This window comes from Eurosta solidaginis, chromosome 5 (genome assembly GCF_040869045.1).
Source record: "Eurosta solidaginis isolate ZX-2024a chromosome 5, ASM4086904v1, whole genome shotgun sequence".
In the NCBI taxonomy this organism is placed as follows: domain Eukaryota; kingdom Metazoa; phylum Arthropoda; class Insecta; order Diptera; family Tephritidae; genus Eurosta; species Eurosta solidaginis.
Window position 1 is genome coordinate 190,267,870 of NC_090323.1, and position 27,210 is coordinate 190,295,079.

The 27,210-nt window shown below is 39.0% G+C and overlaps 1 protein-coding gene across 1 annotated transcript in view; it reads right to left on the minus strand.

Moving 5' to 3' along the window:
* The window catches only part of Eip78C (Ecdysone-induced protein 78C), a 908,078-nt gene extending 890,593 nt beyond the window's left edge, over positions 1-17,485 (minus strand). The window contains exon 1 of the mRNA XM_067786959.1: positions 15,909-17,485. Within this exon, the coding sequence (XP_067643060.1) occupies positions 15,909-15,955 (47 nt within the window). The 5' untranslated portion in view covers positions 15,956-17,485. The remainder of the gene's footprint in view (positions 1-15,908) is intronic.
* Between the last annotated feature and the right edge of the window lie 9,725 nt (positions 17,486-27,210).

Sequence of the window (27,210 nt, forward strand, 5' to 3'; positions counted from 1 at the left end):
AGTTCCCGAAATGGATCTATACAACGAGCTTTGGCAGTTGTTTAAATTTTTTCTTTCTTCTATTCTAATTTAAAAATTTTTTCAATTAAGAAAAAATTTATCATAACAATAATAATGATAAAAAATTATTGTTAGGCCTTGAGCTCGATTCGAACCCGCGATCTTAAAATCAGTAGGCCGATATAACAACAAAAATTGATAATTCGATCAATTTCACCGAATCTCCGTTAAGTCAAGAACAACAGAACCGATTTGTTGATTTTACTAGCACCATTTCTTTCAGTGCAGTTGCTTCAGTTTATAATACTTTTCAAATTGGCATCAGCATGTGTCCCTCATATAAAAATTTTAGTTTCACTTAAGCACCATAAATCGTTATTATATCTCTATGCAGAGAGAAATGCTGTGCTTTTTTGATTCATGCAGTACTTAGATAGATGATGATGAAATAAACTACATAAATGAGAAATAACAAAACTTTTGCCCATATATCTTTGTACAATCAATGCGAAATTTCCTATGTTATGTATGTATGTAGAACAAGTATTAAAACAAACTGCCAAAGAATAGGGCTATAAACCAAGTTTGTTAGTTTTATGGATTTTTCTATTTCATAAACGCGAGCAACCGGCCTACTTTTATGGTCTTAAAATCGCACAGCAGCATCCCGAGGCATTACAATGGCACAGAAATGTTGTCGCAGTTGAAAATAGGGGTACATTAGCCGTGTTTTTTAACACGCGCGTATACGTTTCGTTTGCGCGTGTTAAAAAACGCCTATCTTCGCTTAGATAATGCTTAGGAGACCCATCTAGCGGCTGTGGTAAAACAACTAGCTACAGCAACAGGGTGTACCGAAAAGCGGAGACGCAACGCTCTGATGGCCATAGGGTATAACATATAGCTGAATCAGTTGCGATGAATTGTGGACACACATATAATACATAGAATTAGTGTACAGGGTGAAACAAAGACACATATTTCAGTTACATCTGAGTATAATGCGTATTGAAATTTAGTAGGACAAAATTTATGCGCAGCAATTTCAGAGGTGTATTTATAGTTTGTCTCTTAGCAGTCAATATAAAGTTTAAGCGTAAACGGATATACGCGTGTTAAAAAACACGGCTATTGTTGTATATTAACGTTTATACCTATATGTATGTTAAAATGTCGCAAATAAGTATTGTAACGAAATTGCTTGCAAATCCTAAGTTCGAATCACTAAACTGTTGAATAAATAACTCCAATATTGAATAATGGAAAAATGGCCTTTATTAAAGTGCTTCACAATACACTTATACTTTGCTACTCGCTGGCTTAATAACCAAACTGATTGATAACTCAAATGAAACTCTACTATTGGCCGCCAGATCGTGTGCTTAATCAAACTGATTGATAGCTCAACTCAAACTGAGTTACAGCGCCTCTTCATCTGTTGCCTTTTACACCCTGTGGTTCCTCGTTCGCATTTTTCCAGAATGTACTAGCATTGTCCATGAGCTCTCAAACTTCTCAGCTATAACTAAAATTGCACAATTTTATACATCTTTTAGGCGCTTCCAGAATCTAATAGTCCAGTAGCTCTCAAACTTCTCAGATATATGCATGTGTTTGCGCATTGACTCTCCGCTGCTCGTATTTGTACATGGTACATATTCATTCGTTTATGTAGATACATAAAGATTGAATTATTGATGTGAATGTTTGTAGTTTACAGTCTCTCGCGCGCACATATGCGTATAAGTAAATACATCTGTGTGTGACATCTCTCTGGGCTGCCTTATATATGTGTATACTTGATTTGATTATTAACGTAAATACTGCTTGGCATGGCCTTAGCATCGTCTTAGTGATGGCATAACTTAGTGATGCTAATATCCGTGACACTGCCCTCCACCTAAGCCTGATCGTCCCGATCAGACAAATCTCCCGATCTAACTGCCGCTAGCATCTCCAAATGTACCACTCTTCTAACTCGTGGTTTCCCAGTGGTTTGTATGCGGTAGATGGTATCACTGATCTTCTTCACAACTCTGTACGGGCCTTCCCAACTGCACAGAAATTTAGCTGGGACACCTTTCCGCCGGTGAGGGTTGTTTAACAGTACCAAATCTCCCGCCAAGAAACCTTCCGAATTAAAGTTCTTGTCATGCTAGTGTTTCATCTTACTACTCATTACCCTGGGCCGTTCCTTCACACTCTGTTGTTTGGTCAATGAACCACTTCGTAGAGCTTGCGCTGGACGAATTTTCTTTGCATAATCGGTATCGTTCCCACATTTTACAACAGTAGTGCGCTCCGGCTTGAAATTACCCTCGCATTCTTTCTCGGAAATTCGTTGCTTCGTTTTCCTGCGTCTTTTAGGTTTTGTCAATGCCTTAGTGATGGGATAACTTAGTGATGCTAATATCCGTGACACTGCCCTCCACCTAAGTCTGATCGTCCCGATCAGACAAATCTCCCGATCTAACTGCCGCTAGCATCTCCAAATGTACCACTCTTCTAACCCGTGGTTTCCCAGTGGTTTGTATGCGGTAGATGGTATCACTGATCTTCTTCACAACTCTGTACGGGCCTTCCCAACTGCACAGAAATTTAGCTGGGACACCTTTCCGCCGGTGAGGGTTGTTTAACAGTACCAAATCTCCCGCCAAGAAACCTTCCGAATTAAAGTTCTTGTCATGCTAGTGTTTCATCTTACTACTCATTACCCTGGGCCGTTCCTTCACACTCTGTTGTTTGGTCAATGAACCACTTCGTAGAGCTTGCGCTGGACGAATTTTCTTTGCATAATCGGTATCGTTCCCACATTTTACAACAGTAGTGCGCTCCGGCTTGAAACTACCCTCGCATTCTTTCTCGGAAATTCGTTGCTTCGTTTTCCTGCGTCTTTTAGGTTTTGTCAATGCCAGTGTTTCTCTCGCAGGTACTTTTGATTTTGATTTATTTGGCCCATCCGATCTATCAACCTTTACCTTTGAATTTCATGGCCTTCGTCGAGTAATCTCCACCAGTACCCGATTACTGCTGATTTTTTTTTTCCAAACTAAAGTTAAGTGGCACATCTTGGTTCTCATAATGCATCACCCTTCTCTGCATATCGATCTTGATGTCATGGTCAGCCAAGAAATCCACTCCCAATATAACTTCATCAACAATCTCCGCCACAACAAATTTGTGTAGAACCATGACCTTTCCAATCAATACTTCACATATCACTTCTCCCTGAACTTGGTTATACTCGCCAGTGACCGTACGCAACTTTGCTCCAGGTAACGGTTTTACTCTCCTGTTGACCAAGTCAGATCGGATCAAGGAATGAGATGCGCCCGTATCTACAGTCAGTACTCGTTCTTTGCCATCCACATTCCCTCTGACGGTAAGACTGCTCGATTTTCTACCAATTTGCAACACAGATATCACAGGGCATTCAATAGCTGGATCTAGCTCTCTACCTCTTACTCGCTCTTGCTCATCTCCTCCAGCTTTGCGTTTATGGCCACCCACATTGTTGGAACTATTAGGATCAAGATCGCAATGACGTGCAATGTGACCTGGGTTGCCGCACTTGAAACATTTAACTGCATCATTATTCTTCTGCTGCGTACCCTTCAGTGCTTCCAAAATTGCCTCTACCCAGTCTGGCTTTTCCACTTCCACGCGATGAGCTTTGTACGCTGGCTTACTCAAAAGTGAGGCTGTTTCCTGAGTCAGTGCATGCGATACCGTTTCAGCAAACGTTAGTTTTGGATTCGCATATGTAGCCCGCTTCGTTTCCACATCTCGTATGCCATTTATGAAGCTCTGGATTTTTACCCTTTCAGTGTATTCCACGGGTGCGTCTGCATTTGCAATATGAGCCAATCTTCCAATATCTGAAGCAAACTCCTGCAATGTCTCATTTGCTTTTTGGTAGCGGTTTTGCAACTCAATTTGGAATATCTGTTTCCCATGCTCGCTTCCGTAACGTCTCTCTAAAGCGCTCATCAATGTTTCGTAGTGGTTCCGCTCGTACTCTGGGATGGTCTGTAAGATTTCCGCGGCAGGCCCTTTCAGTGCCACGAACAGTGCAGCAACTTTATCTTCCGCATTCCAGTTGTTCACTGCTGCGGTCTTCTCAAACTGTAGCTTAAAGACCTGGAAAGGAACAGAACCGTCAAAGGATGGTGTTTTTACCTTTGTATTGCTTGCTGAAACAGCTGGGCGGTTTAATTGCAACTCTTGTATACGACCTCTCAAAGCATCCACCTCGGCTTCGATTTTTTCTTCAAACTGCGTTATTTTCTCGTCCATACGTGCTTCGAGTTTTGATGATATACGCGCCTCTTGCGCTTCGAGTTGTACTGTTATGCGTGCCTCTTGTTCTTTCAGTTGTGTCTCCATCTTTGATGTAATCTGTGTCGACATTTCTGACATACGCGTTTCTTGTGCTTCAATCTTGGATGTTATCTGTGTCGACATTTCTGACATATGCGTTTCTTGTGCTTCAATTTTCGATGTAATTCGTGTCTCTTGGGATTCCATCTGTGATGACATTGTCGATGTTTGAGCAGATATTGCAGCCAAAATCATGTTCAAGTCTGTGCTCGTAACTGTCTGCGATGTTTCGTTTTTCTCTTAAATTTTTGTTACTTCCTCACCATCTAGATGAACGTCATACTCTTCCACATCAATTCCTTCCGCTTCCATTGCCTCTCGTAGCCGTGCCTGAAGTTCAAGTTTAACGCCGCTTGTATTCAATCCACGGCTCTCCAACTCCTTCTTTAGTTGCTGGATCTTCAATTCATTGAACTTTGCCATGTCCTTGTTGTCCTCTGGAATTTATTCAACAATTCCTCTTCTGACACCAATTGTAACGAAATTGCTTGCAAATCCTCTTATTTGCAATCCTCTGCTAAGTTCGAATCACTAAACTGTTGAATAAATAACTCCAATATTGAATAATGGAAAAATGGCCTTTATTAAAGTACTTCACAATACACTTATACTTTGCTACTCGCTGGCTTAATAACCAAACTGATTGATAACTCAAATGAAACTCTACTATTGGCCGCCAGATCGCGTGCTTAATCAAACTGATTGATAGCTCAACTCAAACTGAATTACAGCGCCTCTTCATCTGTTGCCTTTTATACCCTTTGGTTTCCTCGTTCGCATTTTTCCAGAATGTACTAGCATTGTCCATGAGCTCTTAAACTTCTCAGCTATAACTAAAATTGCACAATTTTATACATCTTTTAGGCGCTTCCAGAATCTACTAGTACAGTAGCTCTCAAACTTCTCAGATATATGCATGTGTTTGCGCATTGACTCTCCGCTGCTCGAATTCGTACATGGTACATATGTGTAGACGCAATTATTCATTCGTTTATGTAGATACATAAAAATTGAATTATTGATGTGAATGTTTGTAGTTTACAGTCTCTTGCGCGCACATAGGCGTATTAGTAAATACATCTGTGTGTGACATCTCTCTGGGCTGCCTTATATATGTGTATACTTGATTTGATTATTAACGTAAATACTGCTTGGCATGGCCTTAGCATCGCCTTAGTGATGGGATAACTTAGTGATGCTAATATCCGTGACAGTATGTTTCAATATATTAGAAGTGTGCTACTATCAGAAAAAACTCATTTGAAAAGGCAATCCCTTTATAAAAGCGAAACTATTTATAATGTAACGAATTAAGGCGAATTCCTGCTTAGTTGCTAACGTTCGTATCGCTAAACTGTTGAATAAAACACTCCAATTTTCTGTATTACAAAATGTTCTTATTGGACTACTTTGAGAGTACTACACAATTTAACTTCACTTCGCAACTAATAGCGTGCTTAAATCGAAACTGACTACTGACTGCTCAGCTTGCTCTACTTTTATACTCTCGGTTTCCTCGTTCACCCACTTCTCCCAGGTGTAGTAATTTCGTGAACTTCATGCTTGGTTACCAGCATATACATGTATATTTGTAGTTTGTATCCATATTCGTGTGTATATGTGAATACTATTTCGGCTGGTGACTACATGTGTTTGTGCGTATCTCTCCGTTGCTTTATTGTTGTTTTGCCTTTATTTACTTAGTATCAGATTAGTGATGTCAGTATCAATTAGTGAGTTTTGAACAATTCTGCCAGGAACTCGGAGTCAGATGGAAATTTTGGTTGTCCGTGCACGCTAGCCTCTATGCTATCCTCTACTTTCACTCTTAGGGAAGTAAATACTTTGCTCGATAGTAAAGCGACTATCAAATTGCAAGGATGACGAGTTCTCAAGGATTGCATAACCTCACTCGCATAGGCATCGGGATAATTTTTTATAGAAATTATCTGTGTGCCAGAGCTGATCTCTTGGCCCAAGTGTGCACTTGTGAATTGAACGTGGCTTGCTGTAATGTCTTTTCGATTCCGTTGCCCACTTGCTGTCTGCTTTTAAACAGGTGGGCATCGAGTCAACTTAGTAAGTGCTGGGCTGACATCACCTCTTGCAAAGTGTCGAGGTCTTTCTGGTCAGCTCGGCGCTGCTTTTAGGGTTTACTTATGTTCATCCATCCATGATAATAGGAGTGTTAACAATGCACTGCCTAGTGGGAGTCCATGCGGTGCGCCTTAGGAGCCTAGACATTTCCAACCATTTTTGCTGTATGGAGTACGATAAGGTGGAATCAGACAGTCACCTTAGGTTTAGCAGTCCAGTTTTGCGAATACCAGGTATGAGTATATCGGTTGGAACGAGTTCGACTCACCGAATAAAATATTCAAGATCATTACTTTATCGTTGGCACCTATTGACGTCGTGCAAAACCACGAGCTCCGTGAAGATATGGGAGGACCTCTCGAAACTACTAGAAGCCAAAAGAGGCTTCAGACAAGCGAATGCCTTTCTCGCGATTTAAAACTAAGAACTTGCTGCCATCCAAAAAAGGATGTTGACGGATATAAATTCGATATTGTGAAGGACTTCGTTTATCTGCAAACGTCAGCGTGCTTCGCCATCCACACTGAAGATCCTGGGTTCACGCCACGGGCAAAGCAACATCAAAATTTTAGAAACAAGTTTTTTTTAATTTGAAGAAAATTTTTTATAAGCGGGGTCGCAGTGTTTGGCAAGCCCTCCAATTGTATTTCTGCCATGAAAAGCTCTAAGTTAAACTCGTCTGCCTTGCAGATGCCGTTCGGAGTCGGAGGTGCACGAAGCCAATTGAAAGAGAAGCTCAACCTAAAATCTCTTCGGAGGTTGTCGCACCTTACATTTATTTTTATACTCAGTTGAGCAGAGCTCACAGAGTATATTAAGTTTGATTGGATAACGGTTGGTTGTACATATATAAAGGAATCGAGATAGATATAGACTTCCATATATCAAAATAATCAGGATCGAAAAAAAATTTGATTGAGCCATGTCCGTCCGTCCGTCGGTCCGTTAACACGATAACTTGAGTAAATTTTGAGGTATCTTGATGAAATTTGGTATGTAGGTTCCTGAGCACTCATCTCAGATCGCTATTTAAAATGAACAATATTGGACTATAACCACGCCCACTTTTTCGATATCGAAAATTTCGAAAAACCGAAAAAGTGCGATAATTCATTACAAAAGACAGCTAAAGCGACGAAACTTGGTAGGTGAGTTGAATTTATGACGCAGAATAGAAAATTAGTAAAATTTTGGACAATGGGCGTGGCACCGCCCACTTTTAAAAGAAGGTAATTTAAAACTTTTGCAAGCTGTAATTTGGCAATTGTTGAAGATATCATGATGAAATTTGGCAGAAACGTTACTCCTATTACTATATGTACGCTTAATAAAAATTAGCAAAATCGGAGAAGGACCACGCCCACTTTAAAAAAAAATTTTTTTAAAGTAAAATTTTAACAAAAAATTTAATATCTTTACAGTATATAAGTAAATTATGTCAACATTCAACTCCAGTAATGATATGGTGCAACAAAATACAAAAATAACAGAAAATTTCAAAATGGGCGTGGCTCCGCCCTTTTTCATTTAATTTGTCTAGGATACTTTTAACGCCATAAGTCGAACAAAAATTAACCAATCCTTTTGAAATTTGGTAGGGGCATAGATTTTTTGACGTTAACTGTTTTCTGTGAAAATGGGCGAAATCGGTTAATGCCACGCCCAGTTTTTATACACAGTCGTCCGTCTGTCCTTCCGCATGGCCTTTAACACGATAACTTGAGCAAAAATCTACATATTTTTACTGAACTTAGTTCACGTGCTTACTTGAACTCACTTTATCTTGGTATGAAAAATGAACGAAATCCGACTATGACCACGCCCACTTTTCCGATATCGAAAATTACGAAAAATGAAAAAATGCCATAATTCTATACCAAATACGAAAAAAAGGATGAAACATGGTAAGGTAATTGGATTGTTTTATTGACGCGAAATATAACTTTAGAAAAACTTTATAAAATGGTTGTGACACCTACCATATTAAGTAGAAGAAAATGAAAAAGTTCTGCAGGCCAAATAAAAAACCCTTAAAATCTTGGCAGGTATTACATATATAAATAAAGTAGCGGTATCCAACAGATGATGTTCTGGGTCACCCTGGCCGACATTTTGGTCGATATCTGGAAAACGCCTTCACACCACTCCCTTTTAAAACTCTCATTAATACCTTTAATTTGATTCCCATATCGTACAAACACATTCTAGGGTTACCCCTGGTCCACCTTTATGGCGATATCTCGAAAATGCGACCACCAATACAACAACCACCACTCCCTTTTAAAACCCTAATTAATACCTTTAATTTGATACCCATATCATACAAACACATTCTAGAGTCACCCCTGGTCCACCTTTATGGCGATATTTCGAAACGGCGTTAACCTATAGAACTAAGGCCCACTCACTTTTAAAATACTCATTAACACCTTTCGTTTGATGCCCATATTGTACAAACAAATTCTAGGGTCACCCTTGGTCCACCTTTATGGCGATATCTCGAAACGGCGTCCACCTATGGAACTAAGGATTACTCCCTTTTAAAATACTCATTAACACCTTTCTTTTGATACCCATATTGTGCAAACAAATTCTAGGGTCACCCCTGGTCCACCTTTATGGCGATATCTCGAAACGGCGTCCACCTATGGAACTAAGGATTTCTCGCTTTTATAATTACCATTAACACCTTTCGTTTGATACCCATATCCTACAAACGCATTCTAGAGTCACCCCTGGTCCACCTTTATGGCAATATCTCGAAAAGGCGACCACCTATACAACTACCACCACTCCCTTTTAAAACCCTCATTAATACCTTTAATTTGATACCCATATCGTACAAACAAATTCTAGGGTCACACCTGGTCCACCTTTATGGCGATATCTCGAAACGGCGTCCACCTGTGGGACTAATCATCACTCCCTTTTAAAATACTCATTAACACCTTTCTTTTGATACCCATATTGTACAAACAAATTCTAGGGCCACCCCTGGTCCACCTTTATGGCGATATTTCGAAACGGCGTCCACCTATGGAACTAAGGATTACTCCCTTTTAAAATACTCATTAACACCTTTCATTTGATACCCATATCGTACAAACGCATTCTAGAGTCAACCCTGATCCACCTTTATGGCTATATCCCTAAATGGCGTCCACCTATAGAACTATGACCCACTCCCTCATAAAATACTCTTTAATGCCTTTCATTTGATACACATGTCATACAAACACATTCCAGGGTTTCCCTCGGTTCATTTTCCCACATGGTTATTTTCCCGTATGTTGTCACCATAGCTCTCAACTGAGTATGTAATGTTCGGTTACACCCGAACTTAACCTTCCTTACTTGTTATTTTTTTAGAAATCAAACTGAGAATCACTCTTGCCAATAAGTGCTACTTTGGACTGAGAAGGCAATTGAAAAGTAAAGTCCACTCTCGACGAACAAAAATCAAACATTATAAGCCGTGCCGTGGACGTTGTCGAGAGAAGATGAGATTTCTCTTGGAGTGTGCCATAGAACAGTTCGCCGGAAGACTTATGTTTCTGTTAATGATGCCGACTGCCAGTATCAAAGGAGGTATAATGACGAGCTATTTCCATTTTACGCGGATATAAAGTCCTCGCTAGCTACGTCAGGTTATGCGAGTGGAGACCTCACTAAGTTGGAAGAGGTATGAATGAGGACTTGGTGCCCTCTGGTGCTCCCAATTTCAGTCCGTTTTCACGAAAGATAGCTGGTCTGACTTTTTATATAATGGTTAAAATGGCCTAAGTAGCTATGTGCCAATACATAAGGACAAAAAAATTAGTTTCTCCCGACAACTCAACTGGTCGATCAATTAAGATTTCACCTAGTAATATTACCAGCCGAATAAAGATATGAAATTAATTTTTACTCTCTAGGGTGGGAACCATGTCGATGCTGTGCTGGCTTAGCCAGCGGTAAAGGACTTACGTCTACGCCGTTCTGCTTCATAGGAAGTCGGTGAACAAGAACGGTTAACCTTCTTTATCAAGGGTGTGTTGCGACATGTGCCCATTGCAAGACTTGCACACGGTGGTATATTTGGCTGTATATAAGCGGATTCTTTCCGGGCTCACTCAGAAAGTAACAGTGGCTTTATCAAAGCAAGAGGCACTGAAATCACGTTGTCAAGTTGAATCACTCATCTTGGCGATAGGGAAAAGGAGCGAAGAAGAGTGGAGTCGTAAACATGGGAAGATGAGAAGGGAGCGGCAGTAGAGACTTGACCGTAGAAATATGTAGGGCGAGGGCAGTTCGCTGGCACGGATGAGGGGAAATGAAAAAGTAGCGAGTGGTTGAATGGACCCAGTCGCAGAATTGTAAAGCAGTCTACCCACATCTGCAAAATATGTATGTGCAAAACGGCAGAAGATATGAACTCACCAAAAAGTAGATTCCAATTCCCTCGAAGGCTTCAGGTCAGAAAGATGAGGGATAGAAAGCCAGAAGAAGGGGGGACAAAAGGCATATATATTGAAATGGGAAATTAGCCTAAGGGGGTCAACATCCAGAGTCCGGAAAGAATCAATTACTTAGCGAAGCAGTCCCTGACGGTGGCGTTAATTGATCATAGCAGTCCCTTGAAAAGATGCTTTTAACTGAAACTTTTAACATCACGCCATACGAAGTGGCATCTACTCCCCCAGCCGGTTAGGGGATTAGAATATACCCGCGGTAGGTATGCGTGTCGTAAGAGGCAGATAAATTACCAAATAAATTCAAGGGGTTGTGTAGCGCAACCCTTTCAGGTTGCCAGCGCAATATATAGCTTCTCCAAACCCAATTGTCAACCTCACCTATCCGTGGCGAATCCTGGTTCATTAACAGCCGAGGATCTGGCGACCCCAAGCTCCTCATGGATCTAGGGGGTGGGAGAGCGCTATGGCAGAGAAGGAGCATGTGGTCATAACAAATCGTTCCCGAGATGGTCGGGCTTGGCACCGGAACGTATCGGATATGCATCCGGCAAAGGACCATCAACATCGGTAACACTCCCCAAGACCTTCGGGGAGTGTCCTTATCGCTACAACAATAACAACAACAACAAGTGGCAACTACTAGAACACATTGTAAACTGTCTTCGTTAAGTTAAATTCATATAGCTCAGATATTAGCGCCGTTGGTACAAGTTTGGCTGACAACTGGTTTGCTGTACATCTGATCAGCACTAGTTCAGAAAAAGTCATGAAACCTGTAGTGCCGAACAATCACTTAAAGCGAATCTTTCCCATTTATTATGAAAGTCGGAGAGCTTCTTATTTTTATAATCAAGATATTGCAAATGGAACCCAATAACCCGTTTACATCCTCTGGTTTAGCTGGGTGGTACACAGGAGTTTAGTTGAGGAGAGATACAGCGCAGAACCCCATGGACCCCGCAAAATCCCACGTTTGATGAAGCCGAGGATGAAAGGTAATTCGTATACCTGCGCCTCTGCAAGAGAAGTCATAGCACGAGGTAAAAGGGACGTATTTTTGTTGTTGTTGTTATAGCGATGAAGACACTCATCAAAGGTTTTGGTGTACGTTGTCGATTCTGATGGTACTTTGCCGAATATAGACCCGGTACGTTCCGGTATCATGCAGCATTAAGGGTCTGACCATCTTGGGAACGATTTGATATGACCACATTGAACCTTCTAGGCTATCCATTCCGCCCCCACCACCTAGTTTCATGAAAAATTTGACGTAGGCAGAGCTTCGCCTGCTAGAGAAGCATGACTCGCCGCCGATAGGTGAGGTTGACAATTGGGTTGGAGAAGCTATAAATTGCGCTGGTAAGCCCTTGAATCATTTGCGTATTTCAGTTGTCTCTTACGACAGGCATACCTGCAGCGCGTATATTCTAAGCCCCCTAACCCGCTGGGACAGGTAAAAGGCAGCTCGTGAGCCTTAGCTGAAGGGGTCAAGAGGAGGATGTTCCTCTGTCGTTTTTATTCAGATCTATACTCATGTGAACATATGTGTGTTTCTATTAATGCTAACAGTTTCTAGTACTTTTTTTCGTTCCAACACGCTTTTGTATGATGCACTATGTGAGATTGTTGTTGAGATTTATGTTGCGAGTGATTCTCTCGTCCCCATATCGCTCTCTATACTTTCCTCGTCTCCTTGTTTTCCATTTCTCCTTCTTCTTTCCGACCCTCCCTCGTTACCTTTATCACCAATCCCTTCTTATTCTAATTCTCTCTTCAACTCCCAGATCCATTTTCACTCCCACTCTCACTATCACTTCCACTCTCTCTCCCAACTAAATTTCTTCATATACGGTATCTCTATACCAAATTTTGGATACCTGATTCAAGTTAGTACGAAGATATAGCGAATTTTTCTAAATTTTATGCAGGTTAATATATAGATACTCAGTTATCGATAGTTTGAGCTAAACATAGTTGAGTTTGTCACAAAATGAAATATATATTGCGTGGGGGCGTGGCACTGCTATCGTAAATTTTGTCAAGATCGGTTGAGTACTTTGGACTATCGCAAACATATCCATTTTTAAACCTGCAAAAAATCCCTAAAGGGATCCCCCTAGTCCCTATTGGGTACAGTTGAGATTAGTCAGTTCGAAATTTATATATGCAATTTTGGGAAGCAATAAAAAACGGCAACGAAGTGGTAAAAATAAAAAATTAATAGAATTATTTAAGAAAATTTCGGAGCAGAATCATGATAGAAAAAAGAAGGTAGCTCCACTCAAAATTTTTTGACGTATTTGGGGATTTTTGTAGTTTCATAAGGTTTGTTGTTTTGCCATTAGCGTTGCCATACCGTTACTGTTTAAGGCGAAATTGTGGTTTTCGAGATGGAAATTTCCTTTAGGATGAAAACGCAATGATAATCTGAGACAATAATAATATGCTTTAGCACGATTTATGTGCATATATATCGATTGAGAATACAGTAAAACATGGAATTTTATTAAAAAAAATAGTGGATAATGATTCATACATTGGTTAATGACTCATATCTTTATGGCAGCTTGACCCCTAGACAGAAAAAAAATACACGAAAAATCCTGTTGTTCTAGCATGGCCCTATTACCATACCCCTAAAGTGGATATTTCTTAGGTCATGTTGAGAAAAAGTGTACCTCCAAAGTCTGCACATCTATGTGAATGCTAAAAGGGCACATAATGTGTATAAGCGGCGCTGCCCCAAGATGACCCATGGTACAACGGGCAAAAACACTCCCATAACTAGTGGCTAACCTGCAGGTTAATGTTCTCCCTAAAAAATGGTTAAATAATTCCCTCCTAAAGCGCAACACTTGAATTATTCAATAAATAAAATAATAAAAAATGTGGACTTGTGGCCAATTTATCAAGAAATTGCGGTGTTGGTTTAAAACGACCTCCTTTGGGCAATTAATTGACAAACGTGTATGTTTTGTCAAAATGTTCTGAGCAATTATACGGACACTTAAGAAAGTTATATTCCCTTACTTTGCATACTTCGATCCATGTTTCTTCCACCAAAACAATTTTCGGCAGCTCGAAAAGCTTATTAAAACCCTTTTTTCTAGGCTGAAATTTCGTATTAAGATATTTCCAAGGCATGGGGCGCATTTTTTTTTCCTTTTTATTTAAAATAACTATGAAAGTAATTTAGTCGTATTCGTTAAAATGAAATCCATCAAAATTAGAAAAATTCGTAAAATTTTTTAATCTGGTAGCTTGTGTTTGGTGAAATTGTCATTGTCCCCGCAAAACTCAAGTGGCTAACTTCACACTAAATGGAACTACCTCCATTTTTTGTATCATGAGCAGAATTTGTTTATTATTTTATTTTTGTACAATACCAATAAGAAAAAAAATTAAAAATATTTTATTAAATTTCAAAACCATCATAAAATCGGTAAGAACTCCCGTAAGGGTAGAAAGAGGACCTGTCCGACAGTACCCATAGGGGTGCAAAGAGGATCAGTCCGACAGTACCCGTTTAGGCATAAACAGGCACAATTAATCTCTTCATAGGACATGCTCAAACAATAGGGATCACTCCGACCCATATAAGTAGATCAAAACGGGCTGTGGTCGGATATTCATTTGCGACTCATCCCCGATTCATCATCCAAAATTCATCGCATTTTTTGCAGCGTATTTATAAGATTAACGTAACTCCAACTTGAGCATATTGCTTACAATCAGTGTTTGAAAATGATTTATTACTCTTAAAGTTTAAGTTTGCTTTTACTCCAGATCTAAACATGAATTAAATGTGGCTAATTCATGTTCAGATCCGAAACAATAGCAAAAACAAAACTCAAGAGTAATATGTCGTTTTCAATCACTTAAAATTAAATTCTTAAAGATAAATACCCAGCACCAGCAGAAGAGGGGCGCACTGTCTGCGTCACTCTAGCTCAACTTCGATCTGGATACTGTAACAGGTTAAACTCTTACCTATCAAGAATCAACCCCGACCCACATAATGTATGTTCTGCTTGCAACGTATCCCCACATGATACACCAACCATCTTTTTAATTATAATGTAGAACCAACGGCTTTAATACCTCTCTTACTCTGCTCCACCCCTGTTGAAACTGCAAGTTCGAAAATCGACACTGATGATGGCTCAACGCCGAAACCGGTTAGTCTCGAAACCAAATTTGACAAGGGATGATGGAAAATCGTTTTAATATACATCATTTTTCCTTGGACACTCGCTGCAGGTGCTTGATGACAGTTATTAGTGAGTGTTCACACCTATTGGATGGGACGAAGCACTGTTACAACAACAACAACATCTGAACATGCACCGAGTCTAAAGCAGAGCCGTGGCATAAAAAAGCGATAGCATTTCTTATGCTCTGCTACGAGCTACGTCGTGTTTTAGAACGGAACAAATAGCAGAATAAAAACTCCAAACGAAATGCTTTTTGTAGTGGAGCGAGAGCAAAAAAAAGACGTATTGCTGTTTTCTCTTGGGAATTGTTAAGCAAAACTTTGTATTTCCTCGAGCTACTACTTATCGACAACAACTTAAAATGCAACGTGGGAACAGGGTTGAGTGTTCCGCTCTCGCTGCACTACTCTACAACTTGCACCGCTCTTAAACACGACGTAACTCGTGGCATAGGGGAAGTAATGCTATCACTTTTTATGCTACGGCTCTGCTCTATGCTCTGTTCAAGTTAAGAGCCGTAGCAGTAGCAGAGCGTTTTTTACGCTGCTACTGCTACTCTGAAGTAGCAAATGCATACAATGATTGCAGTATATCTTTTGCTTTCGTCACGACTTCTATTTCCGCCTGAAAGACACCAGACAGAGTAAGGCCATTTTTTGAAGACACTAAGCTTTGCGTAGGAGAAAGAGAAAAGTTCACATAAAAATTAAACACCCCAATGTTTACATACTTAAGTATTTAATAGTAAAAGTAAAAAACATACCTGCTGGTGTCAGTGACGCTTAAACTAGACTTTGTTGGAAACTCCATGTGTCGCCGGCCCTCGATGGGGCTGGCCTATAAATTGAAAAATACTAAAATACATTTAAGCTGTTGCCGGGCGCACACTTAGCAAGACTTTATGGTAAAATAGTACGTAAGAGATTGCAACTTTTAATGTTTGTTTATATTTTTGCTTCGTATGAGTTTAATAAAATTTTAAGTATATTTTTTTAAGATAAGTTGATGTTTTATTATTAACTATTTTAAAAATTTATTTTGCATTGGGATTGTAATAAATAGAAGTTTAGTAAAACTTTTATACAAATTTGTATTGCTTATTGTTTTTAGACCGAAGTAAGCGTGTAAGCTTTTGCAAAGTACATATACGCTTTTTTATATTATTTGAATTTTTTTTTCTTCAATTTTGCACTTTTTTATATTTTAACTTGAAAAGTTTAATTTCTATTAATTTTATTTTTTTTGTTTAATACCACTTTCATTCAAAGTTTCTCAAGCACAACTTTAACACTGATTTTTTCGGTATTGTTTTTGTTTTTGCTTTTTTATATTTTTCTGTTTTCTTACTTTCAATTCACACTCTTCACTGCAATTTAATTTTTATTTACGAACTTTTTTCGTGTCTATTTTTTTTCACAAATTTCTTTATCAACACTCAATAGGATTTGCATTGTTTGCATTTTATTCACTTGAATTGCTTTGAAATGGAATTTTTCTATCAAATCGACCGAACGTACTGCTCCCCGCGCACAAACGCTTTTGCGGCAATACCAACATGCATTTACAGTTAGTCACTGCAAAGTGCATGCATTTATTGTGTGAATGCGTTGTATTGCTGTGTATGTGAATGTGTGTATGTGTGCGTGTTTTAAAACCCGGTCGTTCGGTTGCTTTGGAGATCGGCTTTTTGTCGCCGCTTGCTTTAGCCGCTCCTGTTTAGTGTTTTATTTGTTTTTTTTTGTGCCTCTGCTTCTTTTGCTTTTATTTTAATTGCTTGGCTGCATGCCGCAAAAAGCTCTTTTTCTACATTCCGGCATACGGGCACCTAGGCTTGTGCTTTTAAATAGTTTTGTTGTTGCAGCTTTGTTGTTCTTCTTCTTCTTATTTAAGGATAATTTATAGCTTTTCCGATTTCATGCAGAATTTTGCAGTGCACTTTATTTGTTTTTGTTTTTGTTATTGCAAACTAATGTGGGATTTTGTTTTAATAATATAAGCGGCACTCAGTATTTATAATAACAGATTTTTAGATTTTTCCTATTCTTTGCAATAAAAAAATTTTATTTTTAAATTATTCTCGCACTTGCGAATCATTCACTCAATATGCGAGCTCACTAAATATTCTACAAATTCATAACAAATCATTATCAACTTTTTTCTTGAGTTAAAAAGTCTGCCTCAAAACTTAACAAAACCACACGTTTTTCCTCCGCACACAATAACTTCAAATTAATATTTGAATTAACCAAATTATTCACATAGTTTCGTTGCACTCAGCCTTAGCGCATCAACTATCACTAAAAAACTGTATAAATTTTGTTTGTTGACCACAATGCGGATGTGTCGCTAAGTTAAAACTGGAATAGCCGTTTTACACAAGTCAAGTCAAGCCTTCGTGCGCTTTAACGCTCTTCACCGCTCATCACACACACACACACACACACACAGCACTCAATGCACCCAACATTGCACTGCACTCGGTACGTTGGGCCAATAAACTTTAAGCTACCACCGCATAGGCAAAGCAGTATTAATGTCGCGAAGAAGCATCCATCATACCTAGGAGTCGGGGAGATGGAGAAGGCAGAAGATGAAGCAGCAGGAGCACCAGCACTAGCAGGCACGTTTAAGCCGCAATGTCATGCTTATACTTAGTATGTATGTTAGAGTGGGTCAAATTTATTGTTGAAAAGGCACATCCAGTTTCTGAATCTATGGGTCATGGGACCACAGGTCTGAAATGAATTTCGAGCCTCCCTAATTTGGTTAGAAAATTTTATATCCCAATCCGAATCCGAATTTGACTTTTATTTTCATGTATTTTATTTTTGAGAACCGCTTTTCGGATTGGGATACAAAATTTTCTAACAAAATTAGGGCGGCTCGAAATTCATTTCAGACCTATGGTCCCGTGGACAATATTACTCAGTATGACCCATAGATTCAGAAACTGGATGTGCACCTGAAGTTTTTTTCCTCCTTTCTCCCATACAATTTGACCCGCCCTAATGTATGTACTTTTACGCACAGAAAGTTTACTAATCCAAAAGAGACCACACTGATACCAACTGCAAAAATGTAGACAGTAATAACAACCTATCAAGAATTTTTCTGAGCCTGGGGCTTCGTGTTAAGAGCTAATGGGCACTCTGAAAACGGTTACTTTAGCTTTCTTACCAACTTGGACTTGATCACAGACCGACTGGAGATTTTGTCAAATTCCTGTAGGTTAGCGGCAAGTTCAAGCTGCCCCAGTGGCTGTAGTGTCTTCCAAGTAAAATTCATTGCGTTTAAGAACCACGTGAATGGGATGATAAACAGTGATATTCCGACACATAGCGAATAGCTAATAAGTTCCTGAGCTCGACCGTTGTGCGATTGAGGGTGATAAGGAAAATTTCAAGTTCGCTTACCTCGAAATATTTGAATATGAGAATCATCTGAGTTCCATTGCATGGGAATATACCAAGCAACTGTCAGGCGTATCTATTATCCCAACTACGTTTGAATCAGTAGCGGCGTGTGGTTGTAAATATGTAGGCTTAATCGAACTGTATAAGAAACTGAACTGCTAAATAAACCCAGTGCAAAAACTACAAAATGGGAGGTTAGCTAGATCTTTCTTGCCCGATGTGGATGGCAAGCGGTCTGTTGTTGTTGTTGTTGTTGTTGTAGCGATAAGGTTGCTCCCCGAAGGCTTTGGGGAGTGTTATCGATGTGATGGTCCTTTGCCGGATACAAATCCGGTACGCTCCGGTGCTATAGCACCATTAAGGTGCTAGCCCGACCATCTCGGGAACGATTTATGTGGCCACATTAAACCTTCAGGCCATTCCCTCCCTCCCTACCGCCAAGTTCCATGAGGAGCTTGGGGTCGCCAGAGCCTCGTCTGTTAGTGAAACAGGATTCGCCGCGGATAGGTGAGGTTGAAAATTGGGTTTGGAGAAGCTATATATTGCGCTGGCAACCTGAAAGGTTGCGCTACACAGCCCCTTGAATCTGGTATTTTAGTCGCCTCTTACGACAGGCATACCTACCGCGGGTATATTCTGATCCCCTAACCCGCTGGGGTACAAGCGGTCTGTCGTGTCGTTGGGTTCACCAAACTACATTTATCTTCGATAATTGAGGCTCATTTTTCCAAAAGCAATCCGTAGACATAACCCAAATAACAAATAACAAAATTTTTACAGCGAATACCGAAACCATAACCGAAGCCTTAACAATAACCGTTTACTACTGTTTAATTAAAAAAAACAAACGGAAATTAAAACCGTTTCATTTTAAAAAACGGAAATTGGAACCGTTTCATTTCAAAATTTTACGAGTCCATAATCCCAACCGTTTCATTCTTAAAAAAGCAATCCGAAGCTTTAACCAACACCGTTAAAACACGAGCCCCAACCATAACCGAAGTCGTAAGCTTAACCGCTTCATTTTCCAAAGAGAACAACGAAAATCTAGCCGCATAAAACGTTTATTTTTTATCAGAAGCCGTAATTATAAGCGTTTCATTTTTCAAAATGAAAACCGAAACAATTTTTAACCGTTTACCTTTGAAGAACTGAATCGAACGAAGCCGCAGCCTAAAATATTTCAATTTCCAAAGCGTTAGCGAAAGCTTTACTGTAACCGTGTATAACCGCTTCGGTTTCTAAAATAATACCAAAAACCGCAACCGAAGCAGCTTTCAAACATTTCAGCGTTGAAAAGGAAACCGAAGCCATATACTTTCAATTTTAAGGCCATAACTAAAATCATTTCAATTGCGAAGCCGTAAGCGAAACTTTTACTGTAATCGGTTATAGCCGTTTTACTTTTAAAAGTGAAAATAGAAACTATTCAATTTTTTTAAAAAAGTATGCCGTAGCCCTTACCCTTACCATTTTATTTCTCAAAACGAACAACGAAATAATAACCGTCTCAAACGTTTCATTCTTAAAAATGAAATCCGAAACAGATTTCGTTTATGAAAAACGAAATTCGAAGCTGAAACCATCACCCATTCAGTTTTCAAAGCATACCGCGAAGCTGTAACCGAACCCTTAACCATTTACAATCGATTTGTTTTTCAAAATGATTCCCCGATTTAAAAAAAAACCGAAATTTTAAGAAAAGAACACCGAACCATAGCTGCAACCAACCGCTTCGTTTTCGAAAAAAATGCCAGAAACCGCAACCTTAACAGTTTCCCGACGTTTCATTTTTTGAAAAAGAAAACCAAAGTCATAACCGAATCCACAACAGTTAACAACCGTTTCATTTTTCAAGAGCTTCATTTCCCGAAATCAACACCGATTCCGGTTTAACAAGACAGTTTTGAGGTACAAGGGCAAAGCGGAAATAACTTTAAGTAAGAAAGCGACAAAGATTGAGATACAAACAAATGGAATGTAGCGAAACAATTTTTAATGTCGTTACCAAAACCGGAATGAAACCGAAAAATCTTAGAAGGCCGAAACCTTAGTCGAAACGAAACAGAAAATGTTTGGAGAAAAAATCCAAAACCCACCCGGAACCGAAACATTTTTGATTGCGAAACCAAAATCGAAACGAAACAAAAATAGTTTTAAAGAACGAAACTAAACTAATTTTGAGCCCCAAAACAAACACGAGTCAAACAATTTTGAAGGGCGGAACCGAAACTGAAAATTGTGAAGAACGAACCTAAAACCAACACGAACCCGAAAAAGTTTTGAAGAGCGGAACCAAACCCAAAACGAAAGAGAAATACTTTTGCAAACGAAACCAAAATAGTTTTGAGCCCCAAAACAAATCCGAAACGAAGCGGAAAACGTTTTGAAGAACGATGGCTGCAAAATTGGAAGCATGAATTAAATACGGAAATGTAGCGAAAAACTTTTGAAGGGCGAAACCAAAACCGAAATAAAATAAAAATAATTTTGAGGACAAAATACAAAACCAGCACGAAACACAAAAAATGTTTGAAGAGCGAAACAAACAAACCCAAATTAACTTTGAAGAGCAAAATCGAAAACGAAACGAAATCAAAACTAGAACGAAACGAAAATAATTTTGAAGAACGGTACTAAAACCGGAACGAAAATGAATAACCCACACAACCACGAAATCAAACTTTTTTGAAAACTAAATCAAAACCGTGACGAAACCAAAGTAATTATGAAGATCGAAACCGGAACCACTTCCATATTTTATATGAAAAAATCCCTATTAGGAGTTTTTATTGTTTCATATTTCCGCAACAAGGATATATTAAAAAATTTTCATATATCCACGGCATTGCTCATCATCCTACTTGTACATTATTCCACAACTAGTTGATTTATCTGCTGGGTATAAAAAATATGGACAGTCATTCGGACATTAATCGGTAGTTGGGCGCATCGTAAGCTTTCAAACGAAGGCAAATGTTGTTGTTGGTATGCCAAAAGGATAGCGGTCACATGTGCGCGCTAAATAATAACGGTACCAGAAATAAGTACATAGTAGCAACAATAACAATAACAAAACAACAAATTGCACCAGAAATGCACCGACAAAACAGGACCAAGCAAAATATAAACAGAGCGGCAAAACAGACACAAATACAAAAACTTTATGCTGCTCTACAGAAATGTGGTGAGAGAATGAGTATAACACACGACAGAGCAGTGTTTCTTAGTAGAGTTAAGTATGCCGACCACGGTTGCCACTTTTGGTCCATATGGACCAAAAATGATCCCTTCCAACCCCATTTGGTCCGCTCGTACCTTTGTTTTCAATTTTGGTCCTTTTTAGGGAGTAGCCACGATTTTGGACTTTTCTTCCTTTTTCATAAAGGTTAAAATTCACAACTCTTCCCAGAACATTTCGCATATTTTCATTAACCCACATATAATTTTCAAATTACTTATGTATATGGAAATCTTACCACAAAGACAATAAAATGTAGCAGACCAATGACATTTCATAGGGGATATTTTGGGCGAGGCATTATTAAGAAAAGTCATGGATCTAAGGGCAAACACATTACACGTACTTATCAGAAGAATTCTTGTTTTAGTATCCAGATATTTCGATCGGTTATCAAACACTTTTGGTGATAAATTTTTTTTCACTAGTTGAGCTAAGAAAACTTTTCTAAAATGCACGTGTACCTTTAAGAAATTTGGCAGGACTTGCCACTGATGGAGGAATTTGAATTGAAAACTAAGTAAAATAATGAAACTAATTGGTTTTATGTTTGGTAACACTTTTTTACAAAGAAATCCTATGTAAAAATTACAGGAGTATTGTGGTGTTCCAGGATTATTGTGGTGTTAAGGTACGCCGAATACCTTTAAAACTAAGTAGCTTGGCATAAGAAATATTTTAACTGTAAGTATAGCAGGAACACTTTTTGAAAGCTGTAACTTTATAAATGAACTAGCTTTACAAGGCGCACGTTGTTACGCCCGAGATCGAATGGATGTTGCGTTATTTTTTCTGTTTTGTTTGTTGATAATTTAATTTTTTGTTCTGTAAATTGAATTGAATTTTGTACGCATATTTGGTGAAATTTTCTGTTAAAACATTTTATTCTTGTATCTTCTTGTATCTTATTTTATATTATTGTATTGCTTTTACCGCTGATGATTGTTGCTTTGATTACATTCCGAAGAAGCATGACTGGTGAGCCAATTTTGAAAGTTGATATATGCGCAGGCACTCCTTTTGGTTCTAAGGAGTACAGAAATTCATTTGGATAATTCCCAATTTTATCTTCATCTGTAACTGTGTCGATCGATTTATATTTCGTCACTTCACCAGGAAATTGATTTTGAAAGCGATCATTGATTTTGTTAACATGATCATTTTTGAAAGCTAAGATAGTTCTTTCGCATAGCCAAAAAACAAAAACGTTTAAATTTAAAATTCTTAATTCTGAAATATGAAAAACTTTTGTCTTGATCGAAGGAACCTCGAGCCAAAATTTGGTGATGACCGAAGAATAGCAAACACGTTTTCATAGGGAACACACACACAGAATTTGATTTTTATAGAAGATGTAGATAGACTGAAGCTAAACAATTTCTTTAACAGCGGCAGATTACTAAACGTCCAAAAGGCATAACAGCTAAACTCAACAATGCAGTCAAACTTTAGGTGTTAAAATAACTTAAGTTTGTACGGCAGCCATAGTTTTTCCCCATTCCACATTTTACTTGAGGTTTTAGGACTTTACGACACATAGCTCCTTACCAATTTTAATTATCCTACCATTACGACATCCAGATATATGCCGTATAATATATTCCATTTGTATGGGAGGTGCCACGCCCCCTCTTTCCCAATTCCATATTTTCTTGGTGGTGTTAAGGATTGACCTCAAATAACTCCTTACTGAATTTTAATGTTCTGGCATGTATACCTTCAAAGTTATGCAGTACCAAAGATTCCATTTGAATGGGAGATTCCACGCCCCCTTTTTCCCAATTGCGCCTTTTCTTGGTGGTGTTAGGGATTGACCTCATATAACTCCTTACTGAATTTCAATGTTCTGGCATGTATACCTTCAAAGGTATGCAGTACCAAAGATTCCATTTGTATGGGAGGTGCCACGCCCCTTTTATATATCGAAATTATTTTTAGCCTAAAACCTTCCCGCTGATCGAAGGAACCCACAACCAAAATTTGGTGATGATTGATGTGTGGGAAATACGTTTCCATAGCGAACACACACACACACAGAATTTGATTTTTATATATATATGGCTAAACCGATTTGGGATTTCACAATCAACTAACCATCATATCTCCTTCCTGTATCTTTCCTAAAAATTTCTGGCAATCTGTCAAGCCGTTCTCGAGTTATGGTGAAACCATTGAAACATCCTGAAATTATATACTCAACAACGACTACAACACATTTCTGAATGGCTTGTATCACAATCAAATAAAACAAAAGTTTGGTCCTTTTTTCTGAGATTTGGTCCTTTTTTCCATGAATTTTGGTCCCAAAAGGAAACATGGTGTGGCAATCGTGATGCCGACTAAACGTGCTTTGGGAATAAAGCTATCGGTCGTCAGCTGCTGCAAGCACTATTTTGTTGTTGTTTGTTTTATTGCTCTTTTGTTGCAAATTGCAATCTGTCATCAAGTTAAGAAATTAAATTTATATATATGTACATGTGTATATTGGGCTATGCGTTAATCAATAATAAAACCCCATTTGTGTTAGATGTTATTCTGCATTGCAGTGTGGTATCCACGGGGCGTATGAGTAACATATTCAAGTTGTGTGTGTATGTTTCAGTTTGGACGAGTAGTCCATACGACTCTAAGGCATACATTACTTTTTCTTCTACTAGCCGGTCCTTAATGGTGCTATTTTCCAAAATGCACCGAATAAATATCTGGCAAAGGACCATCAAAATGGATAAAACTTTCGTTCCGATATCGGGCTACCGCGGAAAGTTAGATGGCTTTAACACAGCAAGTCGCACTTTTTCGGGAGGGAGGGAAAGAAATAATGTTGTGATGGGAACAAAACAAAGAGACAAGCAATATAGCCCCCACTCAATAACGAGAAGCACCAGGAATTGTACATCACCTAGGATCCGCAGTCGACCCAACTGCACCCGTGCAGTGAGAAGATGCAGTGGTGCCCCAGCGGGTTAAGGGGGCTTAGAATATGCCCGCGGTGGGTATGCCTGTCGTAAGAGGCGTCTAAAATACCAAATTGATTCAAGGGGTTGTGTAGCGCAACCCTCTCAAGGGATTGCCAGCGCAATATATATATTCTCCAACCCAATTGTCAACCCGCCGCGAATCCTGTTTCATTAACAGCCGAGGCTCTGGCGACCCCGAACTCCTAATGGATCTAGGGGTGGGGGACGTTATGGCCTATAAGGTTGCATGTGGTCATACCAACTCGTTCCCGAGATGGTATTTACGGTGCTTGTTACCGGAACGTACCGGATCTGCATCCGGCAAAGGACCTTCAACAACGTTAACATTTCCCAAGGCCATCGCGGAGTATCCTTATGGCTACAGCAACAACAAGAGGTACCGACCGACTCAAGCCTGTTTTTGGCGGAGAACCATCCACGTCCAGGTATTCTGGGGTAAGGCTTACACCTCGATGTTAAGCCTTAGAACTCTAATGCTGCAAAGAAAAATAGTGGAAAACTGTTTTTAGTATATTGCGACGAATATTAGTAACACTAACGCCCCGATTCTAGTGTGGTAACAATATTCTTCATCACGGTAACGGAATCATGTGGAAACTTTTACACCCTTTGGTATTCTACCAGCGAAAGTATCCGGATAATTTTTTACCCACAAAAGTATGTGGTTACATCGAAATAACCACACAACAGCTGTTGTATAGAAAAAGGCAAAACTGAAAAATAAAGAATTGTAAGCGAAAATAAGTAAAGATAATAGTAAACAAGTGTTGCCTATTGCTATACATATTTGTTTACATTATGTACTTTCACAGAATAAATTACAATATACCTATGTAGAAACTTATCATGCATAATATGCATCATGGCGGAACGATACAAGGTGGCAGCATGGTACAGCTGATTATAATATTTTTTTATTTTATTTGATACATCAACTTCCAGCGCAGAACGATTTTGATATTTGTCATCGTATTTACAAAAACAAAGTACATGGAATTTTTATTTATGTTTGCAGGTATGTCACCATGCTGCCACCTTGTATCGTTCCGCCATGATATGCATATACACATCGTCCCGTTTATTCGTTAACCTACCTACCTACCTAGTATCTACAAGCAAGACATTTTCTGTAAAGCGAACACGGCTGCCACACCATGTTTTCATTTGGGACCAAAATACATCGAAAAAGGGACCAAATTTTTGTTTTATTTTATTAATATAAAATACAAAATTTTAAGATGTTTCCATATGAAATTTTACTAAACATAGTGAAGACTTTGCTTTAATTCAAGCTGAACAAACAAATATATGCATGCAACCAAAAATGGTACTATATTTTGACATAGAATAAGTCTATGTCTTTCACCAACCAAACATTGTGAACCTAGTTTTGGTCACAAAGCTCTTGGTTCTAGCATTATGTTGTTGATTCCAATGAAATAAAATATATAGTGCAGTTAGGTTTTAGTAAGAAACGGTTCAAAATTTGCGTTCTGGTGTTGCCGAAATATGTATGTGGAAAACTCAGTAAATCGTAAATGAAACTAAGCAGTTTGAGATATTTTTATAGATGCATACTTTTTCCCTTAACGTTTAAACTTCATATCAGAGCCTAGATTCAGTAAGTGTTAGTTTTGATCCTCAGGGGTTCTGCTAGCACCTACGGAAATAATTTTATACAAAACATTTCTTCCGAAATCAAATCTCTTCCTTCTGTCTTCGAGTTAAAATATTTCTTGTGCCAAGATACTTAGTTTTCAATTACCTTGCGTGGCTTAACACCACAATAGTCCTGGAATTCCTTGAACTGTTGTTGTTGTTGTAGTGATAAGGTTGCTCCCCGAAGGCTTTTGGGAGTGTTATCGATGTGATGGTCCTTTGCCAGATACAGATCTGGTGCGCTCCGGTAACACAGCACCATTAAGGTGCTAGCCCGACCATCTCGGGAACGATTTATATGGCCACATTAAACCTTCAGGCCATCATCCCTCCCTCCCCACCCCCAAGTTCCATGAGGAGCTTGGGTCGCCAGAGCCTCGTCTGTTAGTGAAACAGGATTCGCCGCGGATAGGTGAGGTTGACAATTGGGTTTGGAGAAGCTGTATATTGCGCTGGCAACGTGAAGGGTTGCGCTACACAGCCTCTTGAATCTGGTACTTTAGTTGCCTCTTACGACAGGCATACCTACCGCGGGTATATTCTGACCCCCTAACCCGCTGGGGTGCTGGGCGAGAAAGATTTAAATATCAACGTGCCAAACGAGAAGTAATGCATAGAATTTCTTTGTATAAGTTTTGAAAGTGTTAGGCTCACGGCAGAGTCCTCGCTATAAGCTATGCTAGGCGAGAAGCAATTTTTATTTTCATATATTTTACATAGTGTTGTATAACCGATCGAAATATCAAGGCGTTATTAATATTATTATAAAAAAAG